The following is a 12,369-nucleotide window of genomic DNA, read 5'->3' on the forward strand; positions in this document are numbered from 1 at the left end:
CAGTCGAGCGTCCAAGCGACCGAGTAGAGCGACTCAGCCGCGCGACCGAGACGCTCGTGTGCCAGGTTCACGCGACACACTCTTCACTGTGAATATGGACACCGACGAAGAAACAGTTCTTGGCATTGTCCTAAGGCGTCGTTGCCGTCGGCGCCGGCGTCGTCGCAGGCAACGTGTACTATGGATGCACCCAATAACTGCAGACCGCTTAGCAAGGGGCCAGTTTTATACGATTATGAGTGAGCTAAAAGAAGACAATTCGAAATATTTTAACTATTTCAGAATGTCTCGGAGTACTTTCTCGGATCTTCTGGATGTACTGAAAATTCACATTGAAAAAGTTGACACAAGTATGAGAAGAAGTATCCCTGCTGAAGAGAGACTTGCAATTACATTAAGGTGGGTACACTTGTATAAGCAGACAAATAGTTCATTTCATAGTTGTACAAGGAACACAGGAGTGAAATGTGTTTGGCTACGGCTGAAATTATAATTTAATTAGACAGTTACATGTATTTTAAGGGTATAGTTGAAGCATTTATTATCATATTATTAAAAAAAAACATTTTCTGAACATACCCCAAATAAGTAACATTTATTATTACGTGACACGATATTGTCTCAAAGATCCAACACATAAATGTTTATCGTTTTGCACACGAAAATAAATTCTTTCATAAATTTAGAAGAAAATTGTTAGATAACATATTTATTTGTTATTCACTGAAACTGCTCTTTCCATGAAGGTCACATGTCTTATAATTTATTAGGTATCAGTTAAAATAGTCTTCACAAATACTTGACGTATCAGACTGGAGAGATACTGATGAGGAAGCTGCTGGTGACATTGGTGATAAGGCGTGGCATTGCAGCGGCTGCTGGGGTTGACTCATTAACTGCGATGTTTCTGAAGTTGAATGAGACCCGTAGTTGTAAGACTGACTGATGGTGGGTGTAAATTGTTGGTTGCGTACTCCAGAGGTACTTGTATTACTACTAGGGTATGGAAGCGAAACAAATGATGGGCCTGTGATCACTGATGGAGAAGAATGAGGGTAGACAGAAGTCTGAGAAGGACATCGATGACCAGAAATTGACACCTGATTGTACCTTCTTAAGGTGTTTAAAAAGTCGCTTTGAACTTCAAGTTTCATATCGTCTGGCAGACGTTTGAAGTACGGCAAAAGACTCAACAAGAAATGCCTGTCACTGTCTTCTTCTTCTCTACCTGCATGTCGTTTTTCCATATTTCTTCTAAGCGACTGAAGTAGCTCAAGTTCTTCTGTTTCTGGTGACGGTTTTTTTCTTTTAAGAGAAGTAGGTGCCGTAGATGTAGCTGCTGCGGGTGTGGCTTGCGTGTGCAAGTCTGGAGATTCTTCTGTTGTAGGTTTGGTGTCGCATACTGGCAATAGGAAAGTTAACTGCTGGAAATATATATATTGTTTCCTGCCATCTGCTGCAGAACCTGATTTACAATTCCTCTGTTTAGCCAGTTCTCTTCTGAAACAGTCACGTAGATTCTTCCATTTCCGTTGCAGATCTGCAGCTGAAAAAAAAAAAAAACAATAATGTAAGGTGCATATTTTTAGTGTGTGTTTTTTTTTTTTTTTTTTTGCAGGTACCTTGCTACAGGATGTTCGTTCACAGAATTGCATTACACATTCCGTTGTGGAATTTCCACATGTCGCAAGATTGTTATTGAAGTGTGTGAAACAATATGGCGGCTTTTACATGAAGCATGTTTCCCGCAGTTAATGCAAGAGGACTGGCTGAAGATTGCTGACGGTTTTGGAACACGTGCAAATTTCCCAAACTGTTTAGGAGCAATAGATGGCAAGCATGTAAGGCTTATTCAACCTGCTAAAAGTGGGTCAACCTATTTTTCCTACAAGAAATATTTTTCCATGGTGTTGTTAGCATTATGCGACTCTAATTATAGGTTTTTATTTGTTGATGTTGGTTCTTATGGAAAATCATCAGACTCAGCAATATATAAAAACAGTGAGCTGTTTCAGAAGATGAAGGATAATACGTTGAACATCCCAAGTGATAGGCCAATAGTTGAAAATGGAGAGCCACTTCCCTTTACCTTCGTAGGTGACGAAGCATTTGCTCTTTCAACTCACATGCAGAGGCCTTATGGTGGGAAAAATCTTACTCAAAAAAAGAAAATATTTAACTACAGGCTGTCACGAGCCAGACGTTACATCGAATGCACTTTCGGCATACTTACAAATAAGTGGCGTATCTTTCACAGGCCATTGGACGTGAAAATTGAAAACGCAGAAACTATAGTGAAAGCATGTTGTATTTTACACAATTTTGTTAGAGAAAGGGATGGTGTTGAATTTGACAGCACTCTGAACGTCGTGGGACTAGATGAAGGGGAGCCGCTTACACGACCAGGAAATACACGATCAGCTTTAACAATCCGAGAAAAGTTTTCCGATTACTTTTCTAGTGAACAAGGGTCAGTGCCATGGCAATATTTTTTGCTTTGAAGAGTGAACAATACTAGTGAAATTTAACTTTTATAGAGGTGTCACATTCAACAACGTAATAGTTATAACCGTATAACCGTTACATTGGACAGTAGCCATGGTGAATTTTGTGGCATAAACAAAATATAGAGAAAACAAAATTTCCGTATGCGAAAATGTGTTCACTTTGGAATTATGTTAGTTGTTACGCTACTTTTAATTATATTGTTACGTGCAAGCCCAGTCGCAGTGGGGACGGAGCGATGCTCTTCTCGGAAACAGATTAGCGCCGCGCGTGCCTTATCTTTATCTTGATGACACGCGGCCTGCCTGCCCCCCCTTCACCCTCGCCCTGCCTGCGCTAATGACCTGGCTGCACCTGGTCGGTCAATGGAACGGTTCTTGAATGTTCTCCGACATCGTCGCCGGCCCCAGCACGTAATCCTGGACGTCCCTAGTTGCGCAATGTCAAAGAGCATCTCGAAGGTTCTAAATGTAAGGCCGACCTCTATATCAGCAGGGGGCGGTTGCATCAGAGCAGATAATTGTGTGGCGCGTCTGGCGCAGTGTGGAGAGGCGAAGACCTGTGCGACGAGGCGGCGAAGACCGGGCGACTTCTGGGAAGAGAGTGTATAACATCGGCGAAGCCAGCAAGTGCCCTGTGTGACATCGGCGGACACTTTACGGCGATCTGTGGCTGCGGTAAGACTGTGACGGACTGAGAGAGACTTTCTTTATTTCGAGCCTATATCAAGCCAGGATAACTTGTAAATAAAACTGTAAATAGTAGCACCAATAAAAATAGTGATAATTAATTAAAAAAAGGGGCTATCCTTTCGAACCCTATCGTTCCCACGTTCGTAACAATATTATATCGTATTTTACTTGTATTTCTATGTTTATCGTAAACATTAGACATAAGCGTAAGTTACAATGAATTCCGCGTAGAAGCAAAATACTGCAATGTAATTTGAAAACAAACCCTTCCATTAATAGCTAATTTATTTACATTGGCAATGACTCACATGCACGCACAGTGGTTTTGTATTTTATGAGGGAAGAATAACACGAACTGTTAAAATTTCACACCTGTTTGTTGTTAAGAGATATATTAACTATACAATATTTCACATGTGTTGTAATTATTGCCAATATCAGGTGGTTCGTGGTAATATGAATACTTAAACGGACGTTTGAAGAGAACACCCGATACGAAAATGCAGCGGGCACATCCAAACAGTTTCGACAATAATGTAAATATTTTGAACAGTAATCTTCACGATTGTAAATCATTTAAAAACGTAGTAACGTTTCTATAAAGGAATAATGAAAAAAAATATTATATTCGTTTTATAAGTTTTATAAAATTATTGCAATACTCTGTCTAGTAAATAGGCTTCACGTAGAACAATTATGTTTATAATACATTTGAAACAAATAAAGTGAATGCAGGGCTGCACGAAATATTCAGATCACCACTAACCACTTATATTTATAAATTACACTTACCTGCTTTATTTTTATGGACGCTATCCATGGCTTTGAAGTTCTCAACGAACATATCGCACACCTCTTCCCATGCCTTTCCCTTTTTGCATTTGTTAGCATACTCATCACATCTGGAATCCCAAATAGCTGGCCTTGATTCTATTTCGATTATAAAACGGTCACAATCGAACGCCATCTTCCTCGCCAGCACATACAACCAGATACTGACCGACAGTCGCTCGGACGCGCGGCTAAAAGTCGCCCGTGTGCAAGGCTCCCGCACGACTGGTCGCCGCGATCTGTCGCGGGGATTCGCGTCTGCTGGCGACAGACGCGCGATGGAGACGCGCTCAGTCGCCCGTGTGCCAGGTTCTCACCCACGCCCATGCTATCTTATGGCAAGCGATTTCCCGGCGACCGAGTCGCGCGTCTCAGTCGCGCGACTCGGTCGCTCGTGTGTCAGGGCCCTAACTCTCCACGAAAAAAAAATAGTAAGATAAATAAATATCTGCTCTATTTATTTCGTGGCTTTCTTTCGATGTGCTTGTTCTGTCTGACCAGTTTCAGACGAAGTACAAAAAAAATACATCTCGAATATTATCACACTAAAGATATCGCATATTAACAGTTGTTTGATGCGACACTTTTTGCGGCTTACCATAGTTTTTAACGTTTGGTTTGTTTTTAGTGCTCATGCGTTTTTAGGAATCATTCATATCCAGCATGCCTGTGTCATGAGCATGTTTCCCCCCCCCCCCCCCCTTTTTAATATTTGGTGCATTGATGTTAAATTCGTGTGTAGTTGAATCATGACGTGACGGTATTGATTATTGTCCAGCTTGAAAAGTAATGGAACTAATTGCAGCGCAATGTTTATACAAACAAATTGAAATTCGCATTCCCATTTTGTGTTGCTGTTTGTGAAACGTATTCTGTCTCGTACGTTAAATTGTCGAAAGACATTTATGGATGTATTGCAAAAAAAAAAAAAAAAAAAAAGTCTATTTTTTGGATACCGGAGTGCTCGTATTATTGCCAGCCAATGAATTAATGAAATTATTTAGCGTTTTTAACACGTGAAATATTACGATTCTGTGTTAGCAGATCACATTGTTTCCAAGTTCCTTGTCATGCGTATGTACTTCTCGATTGAATGCTGGATACATTAGGGTATCCAGGGAGGGAGTGGAAAAAAAGGGAGGGGCTGTTGAACCAAAAAAAAAACGGTTTTAATTATTTTTTCCCTTTTATCCAGGGCTTCCGTAAACAGGGAAAATTCAGGGTATTGAAAGTATGATTTCAAACAACTGGAAACACTAGGAAATTTCAATATCTAAGTTATATATATATATATATATATACATAATTTTTTCTTAGTATGGAATATCCAGATGTCTTAAAATTGCATGTATTTTAATAATAAATTATTTGTTGTTAGAACTATGACTAGTCTCTACCAGATTTTCACTAACGCAAGGGATAAAAATAACTGTATTAATGAAGCGGGATTAAATATCTATAGTTTTAGCCTGATTACAATCGATATTCGGTAATGCGCCATGTCAAAGTTTGATGAAACAAATTTATTCGTTATCTTTTCCAGACGGCCAGTGTTATTTACTAAACCAGGATGTCTGCAGATCACGAAGTCACGAAAGTAATGAAAGAGCCCCAAAATTAAGAAAAAAAACATGTGAGGAGTCTTTCAGTACTCGCCAGGGATGTTAACATCTAGCCTCGTTAACGAGCATATTCATGTGTTCTCATGTTGAAAATACACTTATAATAGATACTCGGACACAAAATTTAACGTGGAATTCTTAAAAACAATGCTGAGCGTGATACGCAAATTATGTTTTCACCTAAATTTCTGGACGCGAATTACATGTATTTTCCTCACCAGCCGCTAGAACTCACTGCCGGAGCAGCTACCTCGACTATTGAAGCATTTGATAGCAGACGGAAGTGAAAAAGACTTGAAAAAATACTTAACACCGGCTTTGGACCTAATTTCCGACAATAAATTTAATTAAAACACTGTTCATTTTGTTAAAATTCATTAAACATTTAATACTATAAAGTTTCCCTTTGGATTTTGAACTTTGGTTCGCGCCATCCGCCACAGATTGCAGCAACGTGGTTACACATTTCCGTTCCACGCGACTTCCGTATTCACAAAATTACTTATACCAAATGTCGTTTACCGTGAGCTGTTACACATAAAAAAAGTACTGTAAGCTGTAGATAATATTAAAAATAATTGATCAGCTTTTTTTCCTTAAAAACTGCTTGTTTTTTATAGGTTTCTTGCGTGTGTCGTCGACAGCGAAGTCATTAGGAGACGGAAACACGCTACAAAAATAAAGTTTAATAGGCGAGAAAGTCCCGAAATACAGTAACGTTGCTGAAAGTCAAGAAAATTTAATTTCCAGTAGCCCTTTGCTAACACGATTTTGGTTTATTTGGCCCCTATTTTAATTTCTTATTCCCAAATTTAATATAAATTGTTGGATACTGTCCACTTAAAACGTGTTCAAATGATCTATGAAGATTTTTAGCTTTCTAACATAAATAAATCTGCTCTTTCCTTCGAGCACTATTATGTTATTTTACCAATTAGGCATATATATAAAAATTGGACCCGTGATATAAAGAAGTTTTGAGAAAACTTTATTTAAAGGTCAGAAGAAGTCCTTAAATTGGTTCACCAGGTATTTGTAGGCGCCCAGGTAGTGTTTATGAAAATGATAAAAATTGTGCAGGAAAACATGTTATAATCAAATTTTGCACGCTATATATGTGTTTGTCAAAATGTGTTTTGATAATAATTTGTATTGTAGTATATCTGTTATTTTGCCAACTTGACCGATGAAACAGGGAAGCAGCGTTAGACGGAAAGGGAAAGCTCAGGGGAAATTAGCCGAAATAATTGTGGGAACCCTGTTATTGTTATTGTATGACGTCATGGTTCCTCATCCATGAAAGAGGTTGAATTCCAGAAATATCCCCCCTCCCCCTTCCCCTTTCGTTCTTCCGGATTCTGGCTAGATTGCATGCCAAATTAGGCCAACGTATCCAGTTGATTGGTAAATAACCGATTCATGAGTGAAATGTTAATTTATTTCGCAGACAAGTATGTTTAAATGATTTCTTCCCCCTTAAAATAGTAATTGAAGTGTGCCTTCTTCTGCAGTTCATTTTGATTTACTCATTTAGTTACATGTGATGCATGAACGCTGACGTGTCATAAGTTCCATTTCGCGATTCACTGATTTTTCAAGAACAAAAGTTATTTTACCGCTTGGCACTGCTGTAAGCGTTTGTCGGCAGTAACATTACACTGTCTGATTCCTAGGCGTTTACCCGCCTCGTTTGAGCTTCCTCTCTCCTAGATACTCCTCGTTTACTACTCAAGTTGGGACAAAGAGTCGTTGAACTTTTTCTGTTTATTTCCACACGTTCCTCTTTGAGTAGCGTAACACAGGCTCGCGCACAACCTTCGTCACGACTCGTAATTGTTTAAGTACAAGACGGCGTACGAGTGGTTGGGGGTCCCTCTGTAATTTTACTGGTCCCGCCCTCATTAACCCTTCTCCGCATAAAATTTCTGCGTGAAACTACAACTTTTTCCGTATTTTGGTTAGTAATTTTGGGTGAAGCTAGGTGGTGCTGGTCACGCGATTCAGAGACCCTGGTCCAACTTCGGTCCCGGTTTTCGTGTTTTCATCATGCGTGCCGTTGTATCCCGGATGACCCATTTCTTCCCTAATATCCTTTATTTATTTTTTTGTGGCGTATATCCGTCTTCAAATGACTTTTCTGTCGAGACAGACGTGAAACCTAAATAAAAAAAAGTTCAACTCCACAATCTGTTTTTAAGGGAGGTTAAATACCGATAATTGGATTTTTAATATTATCTACAGCTTACAGTACTATTTTTTTTTAATCTTTGGAGCTTCACCATACACGAGACCTTACTTTGGACAGTTTCAGTAAACTTTCGAGACCTAGTATAACAATTAAGTTATCGGTTATTTCCTCTCTGTAGTTACTGGAACAACGTAAATAATATTACAAATAATTTATTCATGCCATGAGAATAAATAGTTTTTAAATGTAAATTATAGAAAAATAATAAAAATCCACTGTGTAAGGATTATTTGTCTTTAAGCTGACTATACGTCTGCCAATTGATTACTCCATTTATTTTTAAATAAATGGTCAAATTTGTTGACCAAATCTCACTGATTTCACGAGAAAAAAAAAGTTTTGTTTCATACCGATTTAATTTTATTTTTATTTCCACAATTGGCTGTACGTTACATTGTAATTTGTAAATCTATCCATGGAAGAACTGAGATAAATAACATAACTGAAACGTTTCTGATTAAATTTAAATGCTCTTTACTTCTGAGCATGTTCTCTGAAACACGTGTTTAAAAGAGTCTAATTTATTTTTTAAAGATTTCCTTCTCATGCCTATCGGTCAGATGGATTAAAAAAAGTGAGATAGTCTTTGCTCTCCCCAGATGATGTGTAACATCTAACCTCGGTAACGAGCAAATTCATGTGTTCTCATGTTGCAAATACACTTATATTACGAAGCTGGGACACGAATTTAACGCATAATTCTAAGACTGTAGATAATAAATCATAAACCAGATCGTTCAGCCAGCGTATATCTTCAAAACAACTCAAATTGTTACTCTTAGTTCAAAGTTTCCTCGTCGAATAAGTGTCCTCCCTCCAAACCGTCAGTCTTAACGGAACCTGGTGCTCAGAGGGCTTTGCCCCTTCTCTTCTAGACTACTGGCAAATCTAGACCCTTCGCTAACCTTCTCGAGGCTACCGCTGGTAGCAGCCGAGCGTCCGTGCTACCATCACTCGTTTGTTTACGTCTCAAATGCGTTTACATTATATCCATCACACCACCTTGCACGTGAGTTTGAAATGAAATTACTGTTTACTATAATAACAAAATATAAATTTAATAATGTCCGCAGGCTTTCACGGCCATTGTCTGAAGTTGCTTGGCTTCTGGGTTGTAGCCGCGTCCTTGGCGAATAATTCACCGACGTTTTCGGTCGACATTGCAGTTACCTGCCTAAGTAGGTAACTGCTCCCTGGTGATGGCGATTGCAATGTCGACCGAAACGTCGGTGAATTATTCGCCAAGGACGCGACTACAACCCAGAAGCCAAGCTACTTCAAAATATAAACTTTATTTTTAAATATAAGATCAATTAACGAAATGACTGGTCACGAAAGTCACGACAAATACCCGATACAAACTGTAACGGTGCTGAAAAGCATGAAAGTTTAATTTTCAGCAACCTTTCTTTTTTAACTTGCATTTTTATATTCGACGCCTCACTGCTGTTGATAGTCGCACATAAAATATAATTAATTAAGAGACTGTCCACCTGCTCGGTCTCACGCCATGTTGATTTTTTAATGTGTCACATCTTAGCTTTCTGTATACAGCAATTGACATTTGGTTGGCGTAATTACGTGAATGCGACGGAAGTAAAGGAACGGAAACGTCTAACCGACTGTGCTGCTATCTATGGCGGATGGCGCAAACTAAAGTTCACAAAGCCAAAGGGAATTTTTATAGTCTCAACTGTTATGAATATTGACAAGGTTGGCAGTATTTTAATAAAATTCCGTGTCGAAAATCGGGACCAAAGCCTGGATTGAGTTTTTTTAAAAGACTTTTTCGCTTTTATCGGACCCGGTTTATTATATCGTTTAAAATTTCAGTCTGCTGATCAGATGCTTTAATAGTTGACGTAGTTGCTCCGGCAGCGAATTCTAGCGGCTGGTGTGGAAACTGCGTATGATTCGCATCCAAAAATTTAGTTGGAAACACAATTTGCGAATATATAACGCTCGGCATTATTTTAAAGAATTTCTACGTTAAAAGTAGTTTCCGAGCTTCGTATTATAAGTTTCTTTGCAACATTCGAACATACGAATTTCCTCGTTACCGAAGTTATATGTTTCACGTTACTGGCGAGTACTGAAAGACTCGCTCTTTTTTTTTTTCCTTCATTTCATCATTACTTTTATTATAAGGCTACTTCTGTAAATGTAACACGATAATCTCTTGCATTTGATGTTTCGTGTCAAATATTTCTAAAATATTTTACTGAATGTAATACAATGGGTGTAAAAATCGCGAAAATGTTATATTTGCGAAATATTTCGCGACGTTTTAGCTCATTATATTACACTAAGTAAATGTCTGTTGTAATGTTTGTTACAAAACAACAAATGCAAGGCAGGTATTGTCTTGAATTGATAGAGATAGCCCTTAAATAATAAAAATTACAAAAATGAAAAAAAAATTAACATAGTGTGTGAAACCGAGTCTTAAATGTGTGAATTATCTCTGGAAAGTTTTTAGCTTTATAACATAAAAATCGGCACATTCCTGCGAATAGTAAAATTATTTCGCATTGTTTAGTTATTTCTCTTATTATTTACGAAAACAGGATGTTCACGTGGAAGGTAAGGGTAGTTGAAATAAGTCAGGGAAAATACTTGTAATCCTGAAAAGGATGTGGTAACTCCCACAACAATAGTAATTTTGGGGAAAATGCCGTGCTACAATCTGCCATCTCCCAGACGGTGATTTTTTTTCCAGAATTTTTTTTATCCATTGTCATACACTTTATAAGGCGTATTCAATTTTTATATGTTTAATGGGGATCGTGGATGGTGAATTTTATTTCTTTCAGAAAAAAAAAGGCAGAGAAATTTTCATTATAGATTAGTGTTGATAATGAAAAATTTCCCTGTTATATTAAAAAATGTTGTGAAGTTTCTAAAAAAAGTCCTGAACATGGTTCACTAGATATTTGTAGATATATTGTATAATGTTAAAAATATTATTTTGGACATACGCCATTGGTAGTTTGCACTTTGTCACGGAGAAACCCGAATAACGGGCAGACATTTGACATTGGCTAATTTTAGCTCGTTTTCTGCTTGTGTATTCATCTTCCTTTGTCCGTTCGGGTTGTGTCTATGACATGCATCGCAAACTAGAAATTGTGTGTGTGTGCAAATTAATGTTTTGAATCAATCTTCCCCTTAGTAAGGGTTTGAGAAGCTCACGTCTTGACCAGAGTGTTAGGTAGCGAGCGGGCTGAGCTACAGCCTGGCCGATCGCAACCCCCCGACGGGACGTCGCTGTCGAAATTAAAAGGTCGCGTCCTCTCCCCGCGCGTGATACCATCACCATTTATCAGCGGTCGCACACGATCCCGTTGTTGACCGCCCCTCCCGCCAACTCGCCAATTACTTCCTCCCCGGCGTCTGCCTGCTGTTTATTGCCGCCGGGCGCGCCCAACGTGCGAGGGGACGGTGAAAGTAGTCCTTCTTCCGGGCAGAATGTGTCGTTCCGCCCCGGCCTCGGTTGGAACACGGGAGGACTTGAAAGTGGTTGGGTCATGTCTCGTGTACCTGGCTGACATTGTTGAAATCACGAAGTTAGTAATTGCCAAGGAGATGGCATGCCAGGGTTCACGGGGATGAAAGCCAATACCACAATCCGAACAGTTCCAAAATTTACCGAAGTAAAAGTTTAGGTTAGGTTCGTTCAGTGGAATAACTATTCTTTATTTTTTTTTCCTGGGAGGGTAGGTGAACGTTAGGTTATCATAACTGAAATGAAAGGTTGGTTAGTTTTGGTTAGCGTTATTTTAAATACTTTACTACCGAAAATATATATAAATCCCTGCGATATGGTGTTTTTTTCACAAGCGATCGGAAAACTTAAGAGAACTTCGGTACTGTATCTTATCCCTTCACTCGTTTGTGACTTTTTCACAATGCAAACTTAATACTTGACCCATGGTGTGGGTGTCCTGCAAAAATGGTTCAACCCATAATTTGTAAAAAAAAGTGGTTTCAGGCAGTGTCCATTTTGACAGCGTGCGAGCTACGCAGTAATGTGGAGAGTCGATGTATATATTTTTTGTAATAGTAAAGTGAAAATAAAAATGTCGAAGTGCAGTTGGTACGTCTTTGAGGCTATCAAATCTCTTGTTACTTTGTATGTTCGTGTTTCAATATAATAAGTGATATTTCAGTGTAAGTGAACTTACATGTGTCCTGATGTTTAAAAATTAAAAAAAAAGTCTGTTGATGTACTTAAGTGAACAAACTCTCATGGCTTTCTTTACATCAGCTGAATGTGATAGTTCTGTTGATCGTAAGTGGAAGATAAGAATCGCTCAATATTGTATATTTAGTCTATAATTATTTGCCCAATACAAGACTATTGCCCGGAAACGGGAATGTTAAGATTATGATATTTTTTTCGTTTTTTTAAAATTTAATTTAAGTTTTCACATTAGCCATCTAGGTATTCATGGTGTAAATTACCAATGCC

General features: G+C 38.5%; 2 protein-coding genes across 6 annotated transcripts in view; one reads left to right on the forward strand and one right to left on the reverse strand.

Moving 5' to 3' along the window:
• Positions 1 to 12,369, forward strand: part of LOC134528005 (serine/threonine-protein phosphatase 2B catalytic subunit 3-like) — a 557,255-nt gene that overhangs the window by 25,461 nt on the left and 519,425 nt on the right. The window lies entirely within an intron of this gene.
• Positions 26 to 4,434, reverse strand: LOC134528001 (uncharacterized). Its single transcript, XM_063361155.1, has 2 exons — positions 3,990 to 4,434; positions 26 to 1,546 (listed from the first exon to the last, which is right to left on the reverse strand). The coding sequence occupies exons 1-2, from the start codon at positions 4,162 to 4,164 to the stop codon at positions 774 to 776; spliced, it is 948 nt and encodes a 315-aa protein (XP_063217225.1). The 5' UTR covers positions 4,165 to 4,434; the 3' UTR covers positions 26 to 773.

This window comes from Bacillus rossius, chromosome 1 (assembly GCF_032445375.1).
Source record: "Bacillus rossius redtenbacheri isolate Brsri chromosome 1, Brsri_v3, whole genome shotgun sequence".
In the NCBI taxonomy this organism is placed as follows: Eukaryota; Metazoa; Arthropoda; class Insecta; order Phasmatodea; family Bacillidae; genus Bacillus; species Bacillus rossius.

Bases quoted from the DNA above. Each gene is read 5' to 3' on its own strand.
- LOC134528001 (XM_063361155.1), bottom strand. From the start codon at position 4,164: ATGGCGTTCGATTGTGACCGTTTTATAATCGAAATAGAATCAAGGCCA. The intron at 1,547-3,989 runs GTAAGTGTAATT...TTTTTTTTTCAG, and splicing joins CGTCCATAAAAATAAAGCAG to CTGCAGATCTGCAACGGAAA.